The following is a 25,652-nucleotide window of genomic DNA, read 5'->3' as shown; positions in this document are numbered from 1 at the left end:
CAACTTAATCACATTCAAAACAACAACTCATCATAAGAACATTACAACAATTCAACATAGTATGTAAACCACATAACTTATCAACAACATACTCATATATATATGTGTGTGTGTGTGTGTGTGTGTGTGTGTGTGTGCATGTGTGCATGTATCAACTAAACAACACATCAACATACAACACAATACAACCCAATGTGTCGTTACACATATCAACTAAGAGATTTTTTACAACATGATGAATAATCCAAGTGGTTTGACCCTATCATACCAATTTAACAACATGGTCTTTTTGGGCTTGCTAGATCAACAACAAATTTGGATATGAAATCCATAGCACAACATGATTTCTCAAATTTTGTCACTTAGGCTAGGAAAGTCCAGTGTTCTTGTTAAGGATAGAACAACTTGCGTGAGTCTACTATGACCTTAGCATGCATAACTAAGCCTATATGGAATTAGTCTGGTGACTACTCTTCAAATTTTGCACCCCTTCTAGTACTTAGTTAGGAATTTTAGCCCCAACCTTGTATCTTATTCAATTGGTCACTTCTAAACCAGTATCTCGACTTTGCTCCTATACAGTATCAATTAAAGACTTAGAGGAGACTTAACACTCCACTTGAAGAGATAACTATACTCAATAAGGGTTTTCTAATAATTAGGCTCTTTGAGCACCACAACACCATATCCTCACATTGTGATATTCATCTTTTAAAGACAACACCTCTCATTTAGTCCTAAGTTAATCAATCAACACAACACAATTACATACATCAAGCATTCATCACACAACTTCTTTTAACACTACACATCTTACCATCATACAAATCTTCTACAGTTCAACTCTCATTCACAATAAACTTATAACTTAAGCAACTTAAACATCATTATCATCCTAGATCAAAGTAAAATGAACTTAAATCATATGACAATATAAATCATGAAAGTAATTTAATCTATTTAACACATGTCCAACACTTATTCAAATAAACAAGAAGTTTTCATTCAGTAACTCACACTTGGCACCATTCTCCTAGAGCCCGACATCATTGGGGCAACGAGTCTCTACTTGACTCATGCCTAGTGCCACAAAACCTGTGTCTAGTGTCATCCAAGAAAAGGGCCACAGACTTGATCAAGTCTGGCGCCACTCATCATCTTGGGTCCAATGTCACCAAGTCAAAGAGCTTTAAGGGCAATCACACTCGGTGCCCCTCAACTAACACACATCGTTAAATGTGGTCAAATAATTTTAGTTTCCCCTAAATTTTGCAATATAGAGAAACCCTAGGTCGAGTCCTTGGAAGACATAATTCACAAACAGTTTTTATGCAGAAATTAAAATGTATTGCAAAACTACAATTTAATTCTACAGAATCATGAATTTGATAATCTAATTGAATAAAACACCAATTCAAGTTTCTAATCACCACAATATTAAGAAATGATCCTAATTTCACCGTCTAATATTCAATTCGAATTAAGGAATGAAGAATACAATTGTGCTTTATGAAAATCTTACGAAGACAAATCTGCTTTGCATTGTTTCAATCTGAATTGAATCCAATTCAATATTCTAAAATTAGTTTGAATTGATTCTATTCTTCAATTAATCAAAAACAAAATCCACAATCATGAATTGAATTCAAAATTAATTAAACAAAAAAAAAAAGAAGGAAAGAGGAAAATTCGAATTTGAAAGGAATTTACTGCATAATTAAAAACTTGAATCGATTAATTCGAATAATGAGAGAGAAAAGAGTTGAGAGAAAATGAAAGAACTTTAAATTTGAAAAAAATGAGGTAAAAAAAAATCTTGACTTCAATGTAATTACACTTATGTATAGACAACTAAATGGGTCTAAGTCTGACTAAACAAAGCATGGCCCACTAATTAAGTCATTAATACACTAATTACAAGTCATTAAAGTTTAAACTAGAAACAACACTGCATTTTTGGACCTCTTTTGATTAGAATTGCCTCTGGACTTCAACGAAGAAGTTGTACTACTCTCTCTAAGCTTTCCAATGATACTAAGAACGTCCCAATCCAAGTTTAGGAGCTCAACGTACGACATGCACAAGATAGAGTGTTCAATTGGTTAAAAATCCAAAAATTGAATAAAAATTACAACAACCATCAAATAATACCACTATCATAAATTTAAGCCAAAACATGAATATAAGACACCTACAAAGTTCAAAAAGGTCAAATAAATACATACAAAGTTACTTCCAAAAATGCACTATCAAATATCTACACCCAACATGGTCAAGACAAAAAACTCTTCTTTAACTCATGTTCGACACTACCAATTTTGTGCCACACGTTAATGAGATAGAGAGCCTCTAACTTGCATCAGCCTGACGCCATGAAGTTGTGTCCAACGTTATGGTGATTTCTACACTTAGCAAAATCACGATTTTGGCTCCCATCATTTAAAACTTAGTCCAAAACAACATCCAACATAAGAAAATACAACTATACATCATAATCAACTCATGTATATCATAAATTTCAACAAGCAACCAACCAATAGCTCAAATCATCACTTTCTTAACTTCTTCAAAAACCCAAAACAAGATATATCTCTTCTTCAATTCAACAACACAGGCACAAAAAGTGAAATTCAAGTTATAATCAACACATAAAATACAACTATAAATTCAACATGCAAACTTCCCATATCTTGGATCACCTAGAACAAAGGTAGATGAAACGAATGAGATCCTTTGGAAAACTCCACATGACAACTCCAAGGTCTCTGATTCTCAACTCTAGAAGCTTTGAATCTCTACATGACTACTCAATGGGAAAGGTTCTACACTCTCTACAAAATCAACAAGAGGAAAGAAGTCTATCTGACTTCAAAGCTCTTCTCTCTATCTTCTCTCTAGATTTCTTAAGAAATGAACTTATGAAGTTTAAGTCTTAAGAAAAACCTTATATATCTTCTCCTAAATTTGGTCAACTTTGACCACATTTGAAAACTACTTTTAAATAACTATACTCATAAGAATTTCTTAATCTTTAAAGTTATATAATAATTAAAATACTAAAAATACAATATATTAAATAAGTAAAATCAACAAATATCGGTAAAATTCACAGTGTTACAGGTTTAAGTTAGCAAATTTCATATATATATATATATATATATATATATATATATATATATATAATATTAAAATTATTAAATTAAATGTAGTTATTAAAATTATATTTTTCAATATACATTTTAATTCAAAAATATTTTAAAGTCTGTTAAAGAATTTTTTATAACAATGTTAAATTAAGTGCAATAAATTTTTACATATTTTAATATGAAAAGGAAAAAATAATACAATTATGATAATTATTTATTTAAGAACTTTGTTAACCACTTTAGTATGGTCTCCCTTTTTATATAATAAAAAAATCAAAATATGTATTGTTTTACTAGTCCTGTATAGTAATTTTTCACATAAATAACTCTAAATACCATATTATTTTTCTGTTTTAACAAATGGGTTATGATTAGTAGACACTTTTTCATTCCAAACTCTTTATCAACAATCATTATTATTTTTTTACCTTTCTTTAATTATTTAATAAAATCACTTATTCTACATTCATACTTATAACTTAATTCTTTGGTGTCGATCGACTAATTATTTTTTTTTAACGAATTTCAAGTAGTCAAATAACTTCTTTTAGTGTTCACCAATTATTTTTTTTTGTTAACAAATTTCTGTCTGCGGGCTTCTACAATTAATAATCGTAAGGTCCCTATATTTGTGAAGCAATTCCACCAATCACCATACAACTATTATATAGTTATACTTATATATGCATACTTCCTCCGAATTTTTGACGTAAATAGAATTCTTTTAAATTTTTTTTACAAAAATAACATTTGTTACACTTTATTTATTTATAGAAGTAGCACTGATCACTATTCACGTTCAGAATTCGGTTCTCTGGGAACTGAATTTTGAGCTTCAAATTTTTTTTTTGTTATCAGAATTCGGTTTCCGGAGAACCGAATTTTGAGTTATTTTAATTTTTTTTTTGGATTTGTGGTTCAGTTTGGGCGAATGTTGGAAGTGGAACGGCCCGTTCTGGAAGCAGAACGGACCGTTCTGCTTAAACACATAGAGTGTTATTTTTGAAATAGGAATGGGCGAAGAACGGGCCGTTCTAGAGTTAAGCTTTAACGCATAACTTCATTTCTGAAACGACCCGTTTAAAAGTAGGATTTTAGTTGTTTTTAGTAATCTGGAACGGGTTGTTCTGGTTTTGGAACAGACCGTTCCAGAAGAGGAATTTAAACCTTTTTTTTAATTTGGAATGGCCTTGGAACGGCCCGTTCCAACAGACGTTTTTAGGCATAAAACCGTGGGTTGGAACGGGCCGTTCTGGTTTTGGAACGGCCTGTTCTGGGCAAACAGTGAATTCGATGTTTTTCCTATAAATAGGCCCTCTACCCTTCATTCTCTCCACACGGTTTCAGCTTACCTTCACTCCTTTATTCCTTCCCTCTACCCCTTGTGAATCATTTTCTTAGAATCACGTTCATTTCCTTTAAACCTTTTATAAAATGGCTTCTTCAATGTACGTTATTGTTCATTCAGATGGTTCCATTAACTAATGTCCGAATGAAGGAATCACCTTCTCTTTTCCATTTGCAAAATTAGTTCGTATCAAGAGAGGAATTACTCTAGAAAGGCTACAAAGAGTCATCCGCACAAAGCTACATCGACAAGATTCTGAGAGGGTGGCTAGCATACATTTTCGGTACCCTATTAGACTTGGCCCAGGGGTTAGTAACTATACATGTGTTGAGTTGACTGATGATGAAGACATTGAGGCACTTTTCAATGTTCACGATTCTAATGAACTTCAATCAGGTATTGAATTATATGCTACCTTTACTACAATTTGTCGCCACCCGCCGAAACGGACACTAGCATTCGCGACGATGGTTGGACTCTTTTTAAGTTTTGAAAAATGATGGATTGTTAGAACGACTTATTCTCAAACTGAGACCTCATCGAGCTAACAATTTTGTTTAAATGACTCTCACCAATCCATGTTAATCCCAAGCGGGACCCTCCATGGATTAGTGGTTTTCGCAAAAAGAAGGGGTTCTTGGAGTCGCCACCAATGTTTTACTCAAAACATTGGAAAAAGATATAAGGCAATTGATTTTCGCAAATCAACTTCGGCCATTACAACCAGAGTTGGGTAAGGGAGTCGGTTATGCGTGAGGAAGGTGTTAGCACCCCACAACGCCCCTTTCGGGTTCCCTATGACAGATTATTTCATAAATAATAGCGTAAAGTTACTAAATTACCCCCATTTATTAGAAACGATTATGAGTAAAATATTTACATGATGAAATCTCTAAACATGCAATGCAATAATCAAAAAGCAATAAATAAGAGCAGTAAAAGAAAGGATTTAGAAAGAAACCTTCGAAGCGGGCTTTTATATATTCAAAACGAAGTTTAGGAGGCTTTTTGGCGCTCCTTCCCACTACACGTCCGCTCGCTCCTTTCCCCTAAAGATAATTTTTACTATGGAAATCAAAGAGATTTCCCTTCGACTTGTTCGAATCTCAAGCTAATGGCTCATGACTCAAGAACTTCGTCGGATCGGCTCCCGGAGAGATATCTAGGGCAGAGAATAGCTCAAAAACCCAAGAATACTCAGCAGGAGGGTTGAGGAATGTGTAAAAAGTCCGGGAGGACGTGCCAATGACGTCCTATTTATAGGATTGAGGCGCAATACGGCCTGGGAGGTCAATACGGCCCGTACTGGGTTTTTGAACTACAGTACGACCGTATTGAATTTGGTACGGCCGTACTGAAGTTCAAAAACTTCAGTACGGTCGTATTGATTTCACTACGGCCCGTACTGAGCCATTTTGAACTACAGTACGGCCGTATTGAATTTGGTACGGCCGTACTGAAGTTCAAAAACTTCAGTACGGCCGTATTGATTTCACTACGGCCGTATTGTAGTTCAAATGGCTCAGTACGGCCGTACTGAACCTCTAGGAGGGCGTATTGGGATCCAATCCTCACACACCCTTATTCTAAGCTACTCTAAGACTTCTAGACCTACAAAGAATCATCCTAGGGTCTTCCAGGAGTCCTTCCGGCTGACTTTCCTTCAGTCTTTGAGAGTCTTCGAGCTTTATTTCCGACCTGGACAATTTTAGGGGTCTACACAATTGAATCACATGCACCACAAGTTTCACCTTCACCTTCACCTTACGAAATTTATCAAAGTTACCAGAACACTAACCCATCTGACCCTTCTTATGATATCCCCTCCAACTACGACATTGAGTCATACACACAACTTTTAACTGGTCCAATCATAGACCTTAATCAAATACCTTCTCAGCCATTTGACCAAGCTACACCTTCTGCTTCTCAACCCAATGTTGAAACTAACATTGAAGATCATCTTGTTGTTGGTCTCCCAACAGAAAATGTCTTTGATCCTTTTAGCGAGGACGAAGACGAAATCCTCTCTACACATCAAGATGATGATGAAGAAACCCTCCCAGTTCCAAATAATCCACCACTAGAACTAGTAGCCATATACAACCCACCTCCACACTTTTTAGAGTTTCCCAATGAAATCCAACAAGACACTGAGTATAGCCATTTGTTGGAGCGTGAAATGGTTGTGTATCCACCTGGAACACTATTTGTTGGCCAACGCTTCCAAACAAAAGAACAAATGCAGGACGCCATAAATAGATTTCACATTGTCAACCATTGCACTTACAAGGTTAAACACTCAAGCACTAGTAGGCTTCTTATGGAATGCGTTCACCACGACTGTGCCTGGAGATGTCGTGGTATATTGCGCACCAGGGAACAACATTGGGAAATCATGATCCTTGAGGGCCCTCGCACATGTGTTTTCCCACTTATCTCCCAAGATCGTAATAAATTGGGATCACAAATGATTGCTCAAAGCATTGGTGAAATTATTGAGGTTGATCCATCGACATCCATTTCAACCATCATAGCCCACATCAAGTCCACCATGGGTTATACAATTAGTTACAAAAAGGGATGGTTGGCCAAGCAACATGCCATTGAGAATATCTTTGGAAACTGGGAGGAGTCATACAACAAGTTACCAGGTATGTTGCAAGCAATGCAAATGTATGTTCCAGGTTTTATTTGGAAATTAAATACACAACCGGCTTACGAAGGTGGCTTATTGGACGAGGGGAGTCTTATATTCAAAAGGTTATTTAGACCTTTAAACCATGCATTGATGGTTTTGCCTTCTGCAAACCAATTGTACAAGTGGATGGAACCTTTTTATACAGGAAATACAAAGGTACGCTATTGGTCGCAGTTGCGTAAGATGGTCGCAACAACATAATTCCTATTGCATTTGTTGCTGTTGAAGGTGAAACTAGCGATGCATGATTTTTTTTTCTTAAGAACTTAAGGCGGTATGTAACACCGCAAGGTGGGTTGTGCCTTATTTCTGATTGTCATGAGGCTATTCGAAGTGCATACTCAAGAAATAGAAGTGGCTGGACGGAAAACAATTCTGTCCATGTCTATTGTATTCAACATATTGCACAAAATTTCATGCGACGATTAAAAAATGCAGCCTACGGGATGACTGAACCTAGATTCTTTTACTATTACAACATAGTAAGAGATACTAATGCTGAAGCAGCTCAATGGTTAGACAACATTCCTAGGGAAAAATGGACACTGGCATGGGACAATGAACGACATTGAGGACATATGACAACAAACCTAACTGAGTCTATTAATTCCGTATTGAAGAAAACATGAAATTTGCCAATTTGTTCCATGGTAATAGCCACATACACTCGTTGCAACAAGTTTTTCATTCAAAGAGGTAGGGAAGTGGATGCAATGATTAATGCTGGACATGTCTACTCGGAAATTGCAAATAAAACTATTCAAGATGTACAGTCTAAGGCAAATACTCATAGAGTTATCACCTTTGACAGATCAAGAACTAGATTTCTAGTGGAAGAAACGTAACATTCCAGAGAAGTTCGACCAGCTGGGAGATTTACAGTAAGGGTTGATGAATTATGGTGTGATTGTGGCAAGTTCCAGAAAGTTCATATCCCTTGCTCACATGTACTCGCTTCATGCTTACATGCACATCACGACTATCAAAGCTACATATCTCTCATATATACCTTACAACAAGTTGCAAAGGTATACGAAGGACAGTTTGGAGAGCTTCGACATGAAGATTATTGGCCTACTTACACTGGTCCAACTTTGTGGCCAAATCCAGAACTGAAGAGAACTTCCAAGGGTCCGCCAAAGTCCACCAGGATTAGAACAGAGATGAATATTAAAGAACAACATAGTCATGTAAAAAATTGTTCTTATTGTCACACTCCTGGTCACACTAGGAAGACATGTCCGAATATTAGTCATGGATGTAGTTCCCGCCACCATTGATCTTTATTGTTGTAATGAGTTACAATAAATTTATTTAGTTATATAATATTAAAGTTAATTACTTGGTGTTAGTGTCGGAGACTACGTTGTGTTTGTGTTGAAATGGTATATTGTGTTCGCTACAATGCTTATAATTATAATAGTTTATAACCGTCTTAGTGCATTAAATGTAAAAATGCATAACATTAAAATTCATATTACATTGATAAAGAGACATAGTACATTAAAATAAAAAAAAATAACATTAACATAGAGTGATTTATATACATTTTTCAATCTCCGTAATGGTGTCCAGTTCCACAACGAGGGCGACGTCTATTACGGCCTGAATTACGCCGTGAAGGTTGTTTCTCATAAGGATTTGGTTCATCATCAACCACCGGATGTTGAAATGGTGCTGAAGAACTTCCAGGTTCATTACCAAATTCTGGTCGGTTAAGAGATCGCATGTATGATTGTGCTGAAGATGGAGTTCTAAAATCTACTCCAAATAAATTTGTAAAAAAATCCTCTGAAGTTGATGCAAATGAATGTCGTATGTCAATTATGTTTTCTTCAGGAGTGACGTGGTGAGGATTTGATACATGCTGACGAGTCTCTTCATGCGATCGCATGGAAGTTGCACCACTCTCAAATGTTGTGGAAGTCCTTCGTTGTTGATGGGTCCTTGGATCTTGTAGTAGTCATGGCACAGATAGAAAATAGATGGAATTGGCCATGTACCATTCCATGTATTCTCGTGTGTGAAACAGTGGGCCTTGCATTGGATGACCTATCAATATGTGCTCACGTCTATTGTTGCATATGTCGATCCATTGAGCATGTCTTGTAACCCAATTTTCATCTTGTCTTCCCCTCATGTCAATGTTGTGCAGGTTATCCAAATTATTCGGTGGAGAAGGGACATCCTGAAAGAGACGAAATTGTAATTTCACTCTATCAGATTGGTGCCATTCAACAATTGCAAAACAAATAATGGAGGTATATGATGTCCATAGCTAAGCATCTGTATATGCTTACATGGGTATTGCTATTTGCAACACTGCATATGGAGCCCATATAAACTACAAAAAAATTAAACTTTTTTAGTTAAGATAATATGCTAAACAAAAGAAAATTAAAAAAAAATAAAACTTTGATTTTAAAGAGTTACCTGATCATTCTGAATATGATCAAACCTTGATCTATATCCAACAACATCATTATGAGGTACATTTTGAAAGTTTAATACTCTGCCCCCGCTCCATTTACAAACTAGAGGGAATGTTGATGGTATCCTGGAAATAGGCGCAATATATGGCATGTGATGCCATGCCCAAGACTGTAACAAAGATGGACAACCACCCATTGTTTTGCTGCTAACATTTGTAGCTCTACACGTTTCCCTATATAGCATAGCCAAACAAGCCGATCCCCAACTATATCGTCTTGTTATTCTAAGATTTATTAATAAAGATAAATACATAAGATGTACCTTATTGCCTGTTTTGTCAGGCATCAAAACACCTCCTATTAAACCTAATATATATGCTCTACAATGTGCATGAAGTTGTTCTTGAGATGGTTCCTCTGGTAATTCTAACATATTTTCTCTTAACCACTTTAACTTAATCATAGAGCCAATTAGTGACTCACCTTTAACTGGCACGATTCCGAGATACGTGGAGCACATATCCTCCCAGTCATATAATGTTGGGCCAATGACTGGTAAACCATACACTCTTAGGCCAAGTTGAAGTGCAACATCCTCCAGTGTTATCGTGCACTCTCCTGTTGGAAAATGGAATGTATGAGTCTCAGGTCTCCATCTTTCAACCAAAGCTGTGATTAATGTGTGATCCACTTTGAGATGTCTAAGGTTTGCAACCCCAGAAAAACCAACTTCCTCTAGTATAAGAAAATTTAGAGGGTGGGGTTCTGGCATTGAATGACAGTAGGAGTAAATAATATTCTCAGTCTCTTGCAATGATTAACAAAATTAGTATTAATTTGTTACAAGTTCATTGAAATTTAAAGTAAATAACGAAAGTGCTAAACTTACCATTCTACCAATGAAGGCAGACCTATGCTCATTTTGCTTCCATAATAACATTTTTGGTACTTTGTAAATGAAAATCAAACCCAAAAAAAGAATTTTTTACTATGAAGGTGATTCAGAAGCGGTAGAGGGAAGGAATAAAGGAGTGAAGGTGAGCTAGTACCGTGTGGAGAGAATGAAGGGTAGGGAACCTATTTATAGGAAAAGCATTGGATTCACTGTTTGTCCAGAACGGGCCGTTCCAAAACCAGAACGGCCCGTTCCAACCCACGATTTTATGCCTAAAAAGGTATTTTGGAACGGGCCGTTCCAAACTAAAAAATAAGTTTAAATTCCTCTTCTGGAACGGGCTGTTCCAAAACCAGAACAACCTGTTTCAGCTTACTAAAAAGAACTAAATTCCTACTTTTAAACGGGTCATTTCAGAAATCAAGTTATGCGTTAAAGCTTAACTCTAGAACGGCCCGTTCTTCGCCCGTTCCTATTTCAAAAATAACACTTTATGTGTTTAAGCAGAACGGCCCGTTTTGCTTCCGGAACGGGCCATTCCACTTCCAAGATTCCCGTAAAATGAGCAACAAACCCAAAAAAAAAAAATTTAAAACAACTCAGAATTCGGTACTCCGGAAACCAAATTCTAATCACAAAAAAAAAAAAATTTTGAAGTTCAAAATTCGGTTCCTCGAGAATAGAATTTTGAGCGTGAACAATGATCGGTGCTACTTCTGTAAATAAAGTGTGCAACAGATGCTATTTTTGTAATTTTTTTTAAAAAAAGTTCTATTTACGTCAAAAATTAAAAAAAAATTTATTTACGTAAAAAATTCTATTTACGTAAAAAAATTCTACTTCCTCCACCCCACGTGAACAGATCCCCGAATCTGCAGGCCTCAGACTATGCTCATATATGTTGCTTTTTCCACTTTTTGTACTCTGACAAATTGCATGATCGTGAATCGTGATATTCATCCAGCTTTGCTATTTTAGCAGGTTCGCATATTCTCGATCATGTGTTTCTGGGCAGCACATGGCCATGAAAAAAATCCGTACAAATTGGCATTATGGTAATTACGAAAAGTTTCACCTTGGGTTTGAAAATGCATAGAGGAAGGAACAAATACGTCAAATCAACAGTTGATAAAAAAAAATTACTAGTTATAGGACCCGTTTGAAAATGCATCTACAAGGCAAAAAAGTGCATTCAATTCACCAGTAAAAAAAAACTTTTAAAATCAATTATTTTAATTTTTTAAATTGATCCTGTAACTGATTTTAAAAGAGCCAATTTTAAAAGTTAGATTTTTAAAATTGATTATTTAATCGATTTTAAAAATTAACTTTTAAGATCGGTTATTTTATAATCAATCTGGAAAGTCTTGGCTCCAAAAAAAATAAAAATGAAACGGGCCGTTCCAGGTTGTTAAAAAGGCCTAAAACTGTCGTTTGGAATGAGCCGTTCCAGCATAGTTTGTCATGAGTTAAAACCTATCCAGAACATGTCGTTCTCCTTGCAGAACAGATTGTTCTCCTTGCAGAACCCTAAATTCAAAATTTATCATAATAAACCAACAACGGAAGTAGCCAAAATAAACCAATAACGAAAGTAGACACACGAAAAGAGCATGAGAGTGTTACCTTTATATATTAGTCTTGCAAAGAAAATGAAAAGTTGGAGACTTTAGATGAGAGCACGAGAGAGTAAAAAAGGAAATAGAAGGAAAAATGAAAGAGAATGAGAATGGAGGGAAAGATAAAAAGTTTCTGACGATACTTTTAAAATTGGTTATCTAAGAACCGATTTTGTATACTACATACAAAATGAATACAAAATCGGTTCTTAAATAACCGATCTTAAAAGTACTTTTAAGATCGTTTAAAATTTAACCAATCTTAAAAGTGTTCATATTATTTACAAAATTATCACTGCGTCACTTTTAAGATGATTACCTTTTAATTAATCTTAAAATTTCAATTTTAAATCTAATTTTTGTACTAATGATTCAAATGCTACATAGCTTAGCTTTAATTATCTATAACAGTAGGTGAACATAGATCTTTGAAGAAATTCCAATCACGCAAATAGCTTCCATTTAGGCCCGAAAAATCACGACGGTGATGATGGGTAATCAATGCCTTTTGAAACTACTTTTGAAATGTACATATACACTTCTCTTCGTATTAGCATGCTAAAAAACTATGGAAGCTACTTCACGTCGATTAGGGGTAGGCAACGGACTAGTTTGATCGGGGCCGGGTAAAAAATATTTAATTCAACTTTGAAAAAATATGACACATATTTTACTTATTGAGCTTTTGATTTGAGGTAATTCGTGTTGAAACGGAATCAGATTTGAGCGGATGGATATAATCATGTTTTAAGTTTTTTTATGCCAACTTATCTTAACGAAAGTAAAGCTTAAAATGGTAAAAAAAAAAAATTTAAAACAGTGTACAAAAATAGAATAAAGCTAACAATAAATGGTGTAAGTAAATTCGTAGATAAAACATTCACAAACTAAAGATGCAAAAATAAAAGATAACAAAATCCGTAGTTGTTACATGCAAAAGAAATCTCAAGTTAGATTACAAAACCCATAAAAAACCACAGCCGCACAAGTTGTACTTAAAATAGAGATAGGAACATGAAAAAGAAAGACAGAAAAAAAAACAAAAAGAAAACTCTAAAAATGAAGTAATGTGTTCAGAAGTTGAAAGAAAAAAGATAAGATAAAAGAAACATTTAGGTTATGAGAAAAAGAAAAAAAAAAGTTACAAAATGATGATTATATTATACTTGAAATAAAGACTTTTGAATTTGGGTCATTGTTGTTAATTATAAAAAATAATAAAAATTTAAACTTATTTCATTTTTGATTGGGTTCAATTTTTAGCAGGTTTAAAAATTCAAAACCAAATCCACTCAATATAACATGTATAAAATCAAAATTTTAACTTGATTTACCCATAAGACCCGCCCTAATCTACCTAAAAGTAATATTTTTTATCGGGTTTTTTGGGTTCGATTTGGGTCTCGATTTCATGTTCACCCTTAATGTCGATTGTATTACGTTTGTATTGCTTTATTTTGTATTTAAAAGAATTTATAGTTGTTTATCAAAATAAAAATAATTTATAATTAAAATCTGATTCTTAATTTGTATTAAAATTCTTAGAAAATCAAACAAAACCAAACATGCCTTATTAAATAAATCCATTGCTTGGAAGTTGGATGATACATAGTTTGCAACACTAAGAACAATCATTGTATTAGTTTATCAAGCAAATCCAAATGTTTGCATCGCCACGTGAGTTTCATAATAATTTATTGGCTTAATTACGTTTTTATCCTTCAAGTATTACAATTGTATAATTTTGATCTTCAAAGTTTTAATGGAGTAATTTTAGTCTCTAAAGGATTGTAATTGTGCGATTTTGGTCCTTCAATTTTTAATTGAACAATTTTAGTCCCTCAAATATCATAATTGTATGATTTTAGTTTCTCCCATTAAAAATTTAATAATTTTAATATATATATATACACTATTTTAAAATTATACAATTATTTGTCTATTCAAGTTAACGCATATTATAATTTTCTTCAATATATCAAATGATATATATTTATTATTAATAAATAAATAAAATTTATATATTTTTATTATTTTTATAATATTACTGATAAATTAATATCAATAATATTATTAGTATATTTATAGATAAACTAATAATTTAATAAATATAATTTATTATATATTAATATACTTTACCAAAATATAAGTATATTAATTAGAAATATACATATCTTTTCTTATATATTTATATTTTGGTAAAAGTATATTAATATATAATAAATTATATTTATCAAATTATTAGTTTATATATAAATATACTAATAATATCATTGATATTAATTTATCAGTAATATTATAAAAATAATAATATATAAATTTTATTTATTTATTAATAATAAATATATATCATTTGATACATTGAAGAAAATTATAATATGTGTTAACTTGAATAGACAAATAACTGTATAATTTTAAAACATTATATATATATATATATATATATATATATTAAAATTATTAAATTTTTAATAGGAGAGACTAAAATTACACAATTATAATATTTGAGGGACTAAAATTGTTCAATTAAAAATTGAAGGACCAAAATCGCACAATTACAATCTTTTAGGGACTAAAATTACCCAATTAAAACTTTGAGAATTAAAATTGCACAATTACAATACTTGAGGGATCAAGAACGTAATTAAGCTAAATGTATTCTAATGGGGAGTTAACGGTGACAAATTTGGACTCCTGATATTGAACTTGGTACCTATCAGATATTAGAACGAATTTCAATATATATATATATATATATATATATATATATATATATATATAAAGTATCCATTAATTATTTTTTAACCAAAAATATCAATTTTATTATTACTTACTGTTTATGGAGGATTTCGTTCGTAGGTTCTTTTTGTTCGAACTAGCACGAGTTCACGTTTCAATTTATGCGTGTTCGTGACATGACATAATTGAAGACTTTTCGTGAAAGAATAAATTCGTACAAGCAAAAAATAGAGTTAAATTAGGGTGTTGTTACAGCACATCAGAAGATCTATGCTCATTGTTTCGAGCACTTCAGAAGATCTATGCTGGTTTGGCACATCAGAAGATCTATGCTCACTATTTCGAGCACGTCAGAAGATCTATGCCAGTTTTAGCTCTTCAGAATATCTATGCTTGTTTCAGCACATCAGAAGATCTATGCTAATTGTACAATCAAATTCATGCATGTAATAATTTACGTGAATTAAACAGATGACATGTATATTGACTGCAGAAATCATATCCTTCATTAAATGGTAACAGAATTACAATTTGTAAGGATAACGAATCATGTTCAGAATGACTACACTACACTAGGCTAGATTAGGCTATGCTACACTACTCCTAAAAAAAGAAAAGAAAAGTGGTCGAGAAATCGTACCCAAAGCTGTCTCGTATGCACAGTATGCCTTATGTGCAGGCTGCGGAGTGCGTGTGAGGTATTGTGGGAATTAGATTTCTGACCCCTTGCTACGAGCATGGCTCGTTTAATTTATAGACAAAGATTTGGGAAAAAATAACTGTTTCTGACGCACCCCGAAAGTGCATAACCGTTCTAAACTTCCACGTAGTGGCCTGCTCCCGGGCCCATCTCTGGATAATTCTTGGAACTGCTCGTTAACTTCCCCAAACCGTTCTGTAGCCTTTGACACTTATCCCATGTTACTTCAACCGCTCCTAATTCGTGTCTCCTTTAAGTTCTCCATTCTGAGAGGTTATGAAGTGTATTCGTATATGTCCGGATTCTTGGGATTTCGAGTAACCAACGAAAACTATACTTGAATGTTTCCTGATTCTGCTTGTACTTTGAGAGGTTGCTAGGCTGTGAGCCCTTTTCCTGAGCAGCACCCTTCCTGGTTCGAGGATTTTGAGAGTTTCATGAAAACTGTCTTCGCGTATCTCCTGACTCTCTTCAAGCTTCGTATACCTTCTTTAGAAACTTCTCTCGATCATCTAGGATTTTCGAGCACCCTTGTGTTTCAAGTGTCTCCGAATTCATTTTCTGGTACTAACACTTACTAGTCACACGAAATTCTTATGTTGTCGAAAGACTTTCTATTGCGTATTTACGTTGCCTCTCTACATTAGTTGTTTGTTACACTATTCGGTGGGTGTGGGGGATTAACTTGTTACGCTGTTATTGGGGCTTCGTTTTGGTGGATGTGGGGAAGCAAATTGGTTACTTTGTTCGACGTTTACTGATTGCAGGGTTAAAGTAAAACTTTTTTAAAATTAATAATATTATCTTTTATAAATTTTTTTTGATAAAAATAAGGCTTAAATATGATTTTAGTCTCTCAAATTTAAAATAAATTTATTTTTGGTCCTTCAAATTTAAACTCGTTATTTTTAGTCCTGTAATTTTCAAAAAAATTGTTTTAGTCCTTATATTCAAATTTTGTTAAGAAATTAATCAAATATTATTACATAAAATTCATCTATTGGTGTCCTTGTTAGTAAAAATATCACATTAAATTCAATAGATATTGCATAACTATCTTAATTTGTTACTTTCAGATATTGTTGGGGCTACTCGAAGAGATTCTCTCGAGATCTACTCGGAACGGAAAAGTCAATTGAAAGTACGCAAGTCATATAAAAAAATAAAGGATAAGTATGACCAAATGCATGTAGGTATTCGAGGGTAAGTCGAGAAGCTAACAGAGGTTACCTGAGTAATGTGGGAACAATTATACCTGGGTGGCTACTAAACGAGTAAATCGAAGAAACAAAAAATCACGTGGGATAAAACAGTTATAAAAAGTTACATTTAAGCCACGTAATGGGAATAGTGGATAACGGTTACGAGCCCACAACGTACGCATACAAAATTAACCGTTCTCGGCTTAAGCCACGAAATGGTGGTAGTGGATAGCAGTTACGAGCCCACAACATGCTAACCGCTCTCAGCTAACTCTATAAATATGAGAAACATATCCCTTCACAGCGGGTCGGAAAAACTCATACTTGCATTCACGAGCACTCCACCGCCTGCGCATATGGCTTTCGTGCATGGAATTGCTGGGTATGGCAAATTGTTGACCACATTTCTTTTCTTTTTCTAGGATTAGTGTAGTTAGTTTCAATTCGTAGTTAGTTTCATTATGATATTGTAAGTTGATCAGTATGCGAAGTGGACTATGATTTGTATTGCTAATATACTTATTGTTCATTCCGTTCATTTGAGTATCTATATGCATGAACATTATTGCTTGATAATCATTAATGAAAATCTAGAAACAAGTAATTATTAGTCTTTCTACTCCATTTTTTCTTATTCTTCATAAAGTTCAAAACATAAAATACCTAAATTGAAACAAACTAGTGCTAGTTCAAGTAAAAAGAACTCGTAAACGAATTCCACCATAAACAAATTGGCACGCCCAATGGGACCACGTTTTATACATAAGTGAACTAGTTTTAGGTATGTATATTTTATGAGACTTAGGAGTGAAAAAACCATGTCTACGTCTAATAATAGGAGAGAAGTGAATAATGATAATCAAGTAGATGTAGAGAACGAAAATCCAAACCCAGATAATGTGACTACTATGACAAGGGGGCAACCTCACCTCCTGTATTGCTCGAAAATGTGGCTAGGCAAACGAATGTATCCCAAGAATTCGCAAGTGCCACTAGAGACTACCCATGGGGTATGCCACAAAATTGGCAAACTACTCAACCTGTACACGTAGAGATGCCAATACCCTATTTAGCACCAAACTCGCAGATGCATGTATCCCCACAGGGATATAATCCCAGACCAAATGGATTGGGATTTATCATGCAAGATCCGTATCAACATATAGGGACAAGTCATGAGGGATCTCTGGTTCGATAGAGTAGTTATGTCCCCACAGGTATTAGTAATCAAGCTATGATAGCCCTTCGACAACAGATGGGCCATAGTAATCATGATATAGTTAACTTATTGTCGACTCAGATGCATAATATACTAACCCCTCTATATGAGTTAATAAATAAAATAGGAGATAAAATGGGAGACAATCCACCCTCGAGAGCCATGAGTGTGAACTTGAACGATATGGAAAATCAAGGTGGGAATGTAGGTTTTCCTCAAAATTTAGGTAGACCTCATAGGAATCTTGATGAAAATTTAGATCAAATTGTAGAAAGGGTACTAAATAGACATGGTTTCGAGGTAGGTCGAAATGAACGTCCCTATTTTGTGTCTGCTTTTCTAGAATATGTAACTCAGGTAGAATTACCTAGGGGGGCAAAAGTCCCGAAATTTTCAAAATTTGCAGGAGAATTAAATGAGTCTACTGTCGAACATATAGCAAGGTATTTGGTCAAATGTGGAGATTTAGGGAATAATGAATATTTAAAAATGAAGTATTTTCCCAGTTCGCTAACTAAGCATGCTTTTACCTGGTTTACAACTTTAGCCCCTAATTCAATTAATACTTGGGCTCAGTTAGACGGTAATTTTCATGAACATTTTTTTCGAGGAGAAACCAAAGTGAGTATAGTCGATTTAATGAACATAAAAAGACAAAATCATGAAACATTAGATGACTATTTGAATAGGTTCAGGCAGTTGAAGTCTCGATGTTATACAAATATTCCTGAACATGAGTTGGTGAAAATTGCCGCTATGGGGTTAGACTTTTCGATTCGTAAAAAATTGGTAAACGAACAGTTAAGGGATATGGCCCAGTTAGCAGAAAAAGTAAGATGGATCGAGCAAATTAAGTTAGAAAAGGAAAGATTAAGGAAGTTGGATAGATTTGTTCGAAAAGAAAAGGTGGCTTATGTAGAAAACACAGAGCTCAGTGAGGATGCTAATTGTGAGGGTTCGAGTGAGGATTTTGAAGTTAACATAGCCGAATTACGTCCTGGCCCTACCTATCAATGCCAAATTTTAAAACTAGGAGATAATGTGGAAGGGAGTACAACTAGACGATATAGTTTCGATGTGACTAAGGCTGATAAAATATTTGATATTTTGTTAAAAGATAAACAGATTGCACTCCCGGAAAACCATAAAATTCCTCCATTCAAACAAAGAAAAGGGAAGAAATTTTGTAAGTATCATAATATGTATGGTCATTGGACTAATAATTGTGTGCGTTTTAGGGACATGATCGAGAAGGCGATCACTGAGGGTTGTCTGGCTTTCGAGGAAAAAGATATGAAAGTGGATACTGATCCATTTGTAGCTCATACTGGGTATGTAGAGCCAGTCTCGATGGGGATTAACATGGTCGAAGTAAGTATCGAGGAGGATGAGAATGTCGAACCTATCTCTAACTAAAAACTCGAGGAACTTTTGGATGACTTTGCCAAAGAGGAGGAACCTATTTATCCAAAGGAGGGAGATAGTTTGGTCGAATTCCTGTCTAAGAAAAAGGATGCTGATAGGGAAGTCATGCTTTGTCCTCGATGCAATGCAGTATTCGATAGAGCTGCTGCTAAAGCCTTCGAGGAATCGGAGGTAATGAAAAGCTACAAAGCTGAGAAGCTTCAAGAAAAGACAAAACCTAACACTAGGTTGAACACTGGGTTGACAATGAGGCAGATACATATGCCTCAGTATAATGCTCCAATGGGAAAAATAGAGATTCATAACTCATCGAAGTTTGGCAATACTTTTGTGCCAAATGCTAATGTCCCAGTAGGAAAATGAAATGTTCCACCACAGCAAATGGCTGGAATGGGTCAAGGGAAACAAATCATGAATTATGCTGGGCCCACATTCCAAGGAGTTCCTGGGAAATTCTCGAATTTGTCAGGAGTTCCTGGGAAATTCTCGAATTTGTCAAGAGTTCCTGGGAAGTTCTCGAATATGTCTAGAAGTTATGGGCCTGGTTTTAGACAACTTTTCAACAATTTGACTAAGACCGAGTGGAGGAGACAATAGAGAATGAGAAAAATGACTTTCGAAGGTTTTAGAGGGAATCGTTTCTCGATCCCAGTACCTCAGAAAGGTGAATCATCTCGAAATTTCATGGAGGATGATGAGGACATGATAAATGACTCTTTGGAAGATATTTGTGGGACAGTGTCAATTTTACCTTCTTAATATGCTGGGGCCATGGAATCCGTTAATGAGCAAGAAAATATCCATAGAGAAGATTTTTTCAATGATCCCAGCTATTAGTCGAAGATTGTGTGGGTTAACCAGATCGCTCGATTTATTCCTAAATTTAACTCAGTTGTGTTCGACTCTCCTACTGAGGATATGAAGACTCATCTTAAGCCTCTACTATTAACTTTGATGATTGAGGGACATGAAGTGAGAAAAGTGTTGGTTGATGGAGGAGCAGCCATAAATATACTTCCAATAACCATTCTGAAAAGGTTTGGAAAGACCATAGCTGATCTAAAGCCTCATAACATCCTCATATCAGATTATGCAGGAGAGTCATCACAACCTGAGGGCATGATTTTGCTAGATGTGCAAATAGGAAGTGTGAAACGAACAACCATGTTCATCGTGACTCCGTCGAAGGCAAATTTCAATGTTCTGTTGGGGCGAGAATGGATACATGGATTTGGAGCTGTTTCTTCGACTGTTCACCAGAAAATCTTTTTCTGGAATGATGATGAAGGTTTAGAGGTACTTGATGCTGACTAGAAGGAGTACGAGGTAGGCATGTACTTTGCAGATCAACAATTAACTGCTTTTGCTAAAACCAAACCTTTCGATGCCCATAATGCGAACATGCTGGAGGAAGAAGAAGGCATCAAGAAAATGTTTTGTTGGGATGTGAAAAGAGGATTTGTTATTCGAGCCGAAAAGGAATCGGCTCTGGAAGAAGAATGAAGTACCAAGATCCCTATTCGAGCTTTTTAGCTCGAATGTCGGCCTACATGGCCGATCGAACGATCGAAGTGGCCGAAGATTGTGAAGGCAATGAAGAAATGTCAGTAAAATCCAAAGAATGTGTGAGCAGTACGACCTCAATGGCCGAAATAAAAGAAAACGAAAAAAGAAATGGTTGAGTAGACCAAAATGTCGAAAATGAAGAAATTATTTCCAATCAGGAAGAGGCAAGGCTAGATTGTATTTTTGATGATTTGCCATTGGGATTTGAGAAGTCAAGTGGTGAGGATCATAAGTTAGAATCTCAAGACCCGCTGGAAGAAATTAATCTGGGTACTATCGAGAACAAGAAAATCACTTATGTTAGCAAGCTCTTGCAAGGGAAGCTCAGGGAAGAAGTTATTCGAGTATTACACAAGTTTAAAGATTGTTTTGCCTGGGATTATGAGGAGAAGCCTAGTTTGGATCGAAGTTTGGTAGAGCATAGACTACTAGCAATTTCTGGGAAGAAGCCAGTTAAGCAAAATCCTCGAAGATTTGCTCCAGAAGTGATTGACAAGATAAAAGAAGAAATCGAGAGGTTGTTGAAATCCAAGTTCATCAAGACCTCAAGGTATGTTTAATGGGTATCGAATATTGTGCCTGTTATCAAGAAAAATGGGAAACTCAGAGTATGTATTCACTTTCAAGACCTTAACATAGCTACCCCCAAGGATGAATATCCTATGCCTATTGCTGAGACAATGATAGATGCCACTGCAGGTAACGAAATCATGAGTTTACTAGATGGTTATTCTGGATATAATAAAATTTACATTGCAGCTAATGATGTATCGAAAACTGCTTTTCGATGTCCAGGAGCTTTAGGCGTGTACGAATGGGTGATGATACCATTTGGATTAAAAAATGCAGGTGCCACATATCAAAGGGCAATGAATTTAATATTCCATGATTTAATAGGTAAGTTTGTACAAGTATATATTGATGATATAATTGTTGGGTCCAAACGAAAGGAGGAACACTTATGCCATCTAAAATTATCTTTCGAGAAAATGAGGAAACATGGTCTAAAGATGAATCCACTAAAATATGCCTTTGGTGTTACAGCATGAGAGTTTTTGGGATTTATCGTGCATCAAAAAGGGATCGAAGTGGATAGGAACAAAACTAAGGCTATCATGGAAACTAGGCCTCCATCGAACAAGAAAGAACTTCAATCTCTTCTAGGTAAAGTAAATTTTCTTAGAAGATTCATATCGAATTTATCTGGCAAAACTAAAGTGTTTTCTCCATTATTATGTTTGAAACAGGAGGAGGAATTTCAATGGGAAGAAGAGCACGAGAAAGCATTCGAGGAAATCAAAGCTTATTTGGCTCATCCTCTAGTAATAGCACCACCCTCTAAAGGAAGACAATTGAAGTTGTATGTTTCAGCCTACGATTCAACTATTGTGGGCATGTTGGTGCAAGACGATGATAATGGCATCGAGAGAGTCATTTATTATCTAAGTAGAATGTTGGTAGGAGCAGAGAATAGATATACTCCTTTAGAGAAATTATGTTTAAGTCTATATTTTGCTTGTACAAAGTGGAAGTACTATCTTAGGCCTTTTGATGTATTGGTATTTTGTCGAAGTAATATTATTAAGTATATGTTGGGTAAACCTGTGTTACATTCCCGAATTGGCAAATGGGCACTTGCATTAACTGAATATTCACTAATCTTTGTCCCCTGAAATCCACTAAGGGACAAATAATTGCAGATTTTCTTGTGGACCACTCGAAATTAACTGAACAAATCAATTACTTAACAATTAAGCCTTTGGAATTATTTTTCGATGGCTCGAAACATGAGGTAGGAACTGGGATAGGCTTGTTAATCATTTCTCCTGAAGGAATTCCGACAAAGGTATCACTAAAAACAAAGAGGGGTTACTCGAATAATGAAACTGAATATCAAGCGCTCATTACTGGACTCGAAATTCTTAAGGAATTAGGAGCTAAGAACATAGTAGCCCGAGGAGATTCTCAACTCGTCATTAAATAATTAACTCAGGAGTATAAATGTTCAAATGAAAAACTGGTCGAATGCAAAGCTCGAGCCACTGAGTTACTAAACACGTTCGATGAGGTTGATTTAGAACACATTTCTCGAAATGCAAACACAATCGCAAATGAACTGGCTCAAATCGCATCAGGGTATAAAATGAGTAAAGGATGTCTCGAATCCTTGATTCATACAGAGAATGAACCAATATGTAATTTGGAGAGCCTAACTATCAATACATCGAGCCATCAAGACTGGAGAAAAGAATTGATCGAGTACCTTCAAAATCCAAACTTGAAAGTCGAAAGAAAGATCAGATTCCAAGCTCTTAATTACGTCATGCTAAATAACGAATTATACAAGAGGGGTTTCGATGGAATTCTATTTAAATGCCTCGGGAATCATGAAAGTTATATAGCTATGACAGAAGTACATGAAGGTATTTGTGGGGCACATCAAGCAGGTGAGAAAATGAGGTGGACCTTATCGAGAAAAGGGTACTATTGGCCAACCATGATTAAGGATTGTATTGAATTCGCTAGAAGCTACGAAGAATGTCAGAAACATGGACCGATACAAAGGGTACCAGTGAGTGAGTTACATTCGATCATTAAACCTTGGCCATTTCGAAGTTGGGCTCTCGACATAATAGGACAGATTTATCCGCCTTCCTCGAAAAATCACAAATATATAATAGTTGCTATAGATTACTTTACAAAATGGGTAGAGGCAATTCCTTTGAAAGAAGTTGATCAAAAAGACATAATTGATTTTGTTGAAGATCATATCATAACAAGGTTTGGAATTCCCTAAACAATTACCACAGATCAAGGCACAATTTTTACAGGTCGAAAAGTTACTCAATATGCTCAATCGAGAGGAATTAAGTTAGTAACTTTGAAACCATATTATGCACAAGCAAATGGACAAGTCAAAGCCGCTAATAAATTAATTATCAGTTTAATCAAGAAACACATTTCGGGCAATCCTCGAAATTGGCATGAAACACACGTCCAGGTGTTGTGGGCTTATAAAAATTCGCCAAGAGATGCTAAAAGAACAACACCATACAAATTGGTATATGGACATGAAGCCATTCTTCCCATAGATATTAATTTACAATCAATTCACATACAAAAACAAAACGATTTGCCTATCAAAGATTATTGGAATCTAATGTATGATGAGTTGGTATCTTTAGAGAAGAGAGGTTGATGGCATTGCAAAATCTCGTCCAGCAAAAAGAAAGAGTCGAGAAAACATACAACAAGAGAATCAAAACGCGCAGTTTTCAAGTTGGAGACTTAGTGTTAAAAGCAATTCTTCCCATAGATCAAAAATCTCGACATTTAGGCAAATGGTCCTATAATTGGGAAGGCCCCTTCATGGTCAATCAAGTATACTCAAAAAATGCGTATGTAATTAAAGCAGTAAATTCAAACACAACAAGCAAGGTAATTAATGGTAAATACTTGAAATATTTCCATGAAAGGTCAGATTACTGAAACAAACATAAAAAATAACATAAAAGAAATCGAAATTGATGTTCTAAAATTTAATCAATATTACATAACTTGGACTTGAAATTCTTGAAGGCCTGATAAGCTTCATCTAAACTCTGCCTTAAAGAAGCGCATTGAGCTTCTAAATGTTTCTTCTGCTCCAGGGTCTTGGCGAGTCTCGAAGAGATCTCTTTGCCTTCATCTTTAAGACTTTTCTGGCGTTGAAAAACTTGTTGACTTTGAGCCTTCAAAGCAGCTTGTTTTGATCGAAGGTTATTAAGCTCTTGTTGTAAAGCCTCAATAGACCTCTCAGTATCAGCTTCCTCTTGTTGCAACTTCTTTAATGCAGGAATCATCTCTTCAGTAGATTTTCTAATCGAGAGTAATTCTTACCTAAGATGTTCAAGCTTGGCACGGTCACCTTCAATTCCTACTTCGATATGAATCACTTCTTGAAACGTGTTGACCCATTTGGCTCAAAGATCATAAGCAAGAGTGAAAGGTTTGATGAACTCTTGGAGTTCGAGATGAATTTCTGGAGGAAGATCTGGATACGCAAGTAGGTCATCCACCATTTGCTCGACCTCAGTCTTGAACTCAAAGACAAGAAACGTTTGGTCGAGGTCCTCGACATAAGCTTTGGATCGAAAAGATTCGAGCAAAGGTTGGAAATTGGCGACTGACTCAAGAGCTTTCTCTGAAACAGATGTGCCGCTCGTCCAGTTCTCCAAGACATCAAATATATTGTCGACTTCGATGTCATCATTAAAAAAGCTTATTAAGTCTAAATCAGTAGATTGAATCGAGGGAGTAGGAGGTTTCGAAGATTCAACGCCACCTTAATTGGATGGTGTAGGAGTAAAAGGTCTTGGAGAATCGGTCGAGTCTACACGTAAAAGGAGGTCATGTTTTCTTTACATCATCATCATAATTGAAAGTGATTGACAAATAAATTTACCATGACCAAGACTAATTGGAGGCCTGAGCTCGAATGATGGTTCTTCGTCTTGGGAGGATTAGTGAGGAGTTTCAACTTCTTCCTTTGTTTTTAATAAGAGTGCATCACCTTGATCACCTTGGGAAGTAGTTATTCCCATTGAGGGAATATTGGCAATACTCGACTGAGGAGTAATCAACTGTGGAAAGAAAGATAAGTTAAGAACAGAAGTAAAAT

General features: G+C 35.1%; 2 protein-coding genes across 2 annotated transcripts; one reads left to right on the top strand and one right to left on the bottom strand.

Annotated features, from left to right (window-relative positions):
* Nucleotides 1-9,158: 9,158 nt before the first annotated feature.
* LOC145956418 (serine/threonine-protein phosphatase 7 long form homolog) lies at nt 9,159-10,399 on the bottom strand. The gene is made up of 4 exons (XM_083072014.1): nt 9,950-10,399; nt 9,629-9,796; nt 9,496-9,539; nt 9,159-9,411 (listed from the first exon to the last, which is right to left on the bottom strand). Exons 1-4 carry the CDS (start codon nt 10,397-10,399, stop codon nt 9,159-9,161), a joined length of 915 nt encoding a protein of 304 aa, XP_082928140.1.
* A 9,408-nt stretch (nt 10,400-19,807) lies between these two features.
* LOC109789038 (uncharacterized) lies at nt 19,808-20,740 on the top strand. The gene is made up of 2 exons (XM_020347905.1): nt 19,808-19,970; nt 20,319-20,740. Exons 1-2 carry the CDS (start codon nt 19,808-19,810, stop codon nt 20,738-20,740), a joined length of 585 nt encoding a protein of 194 aa, XP_020203494.1.
* Nucleotides 20,741-25,652: the final 4,912 nt, after the last annotated feature.

Source organism: Cajanus cajan, chromosome 3 (genome assembly GCF_000230855.2).
Source record: "Cajanus cajan strain Asha chromosome 3, NIPB_CcT2T_4, whole genome shotgun sequence".
NCBI classification, from domain to species: domain Eukaryota; kingdom Viridiplantae; phylum Streptophyta; class Magnoliopsida; order Fabales; family Fabaceae; genus Cajanus; species Cajanus cajan.
This window is presented reverse-complemented; position numbering and strand designations above follow the sequence as displayed.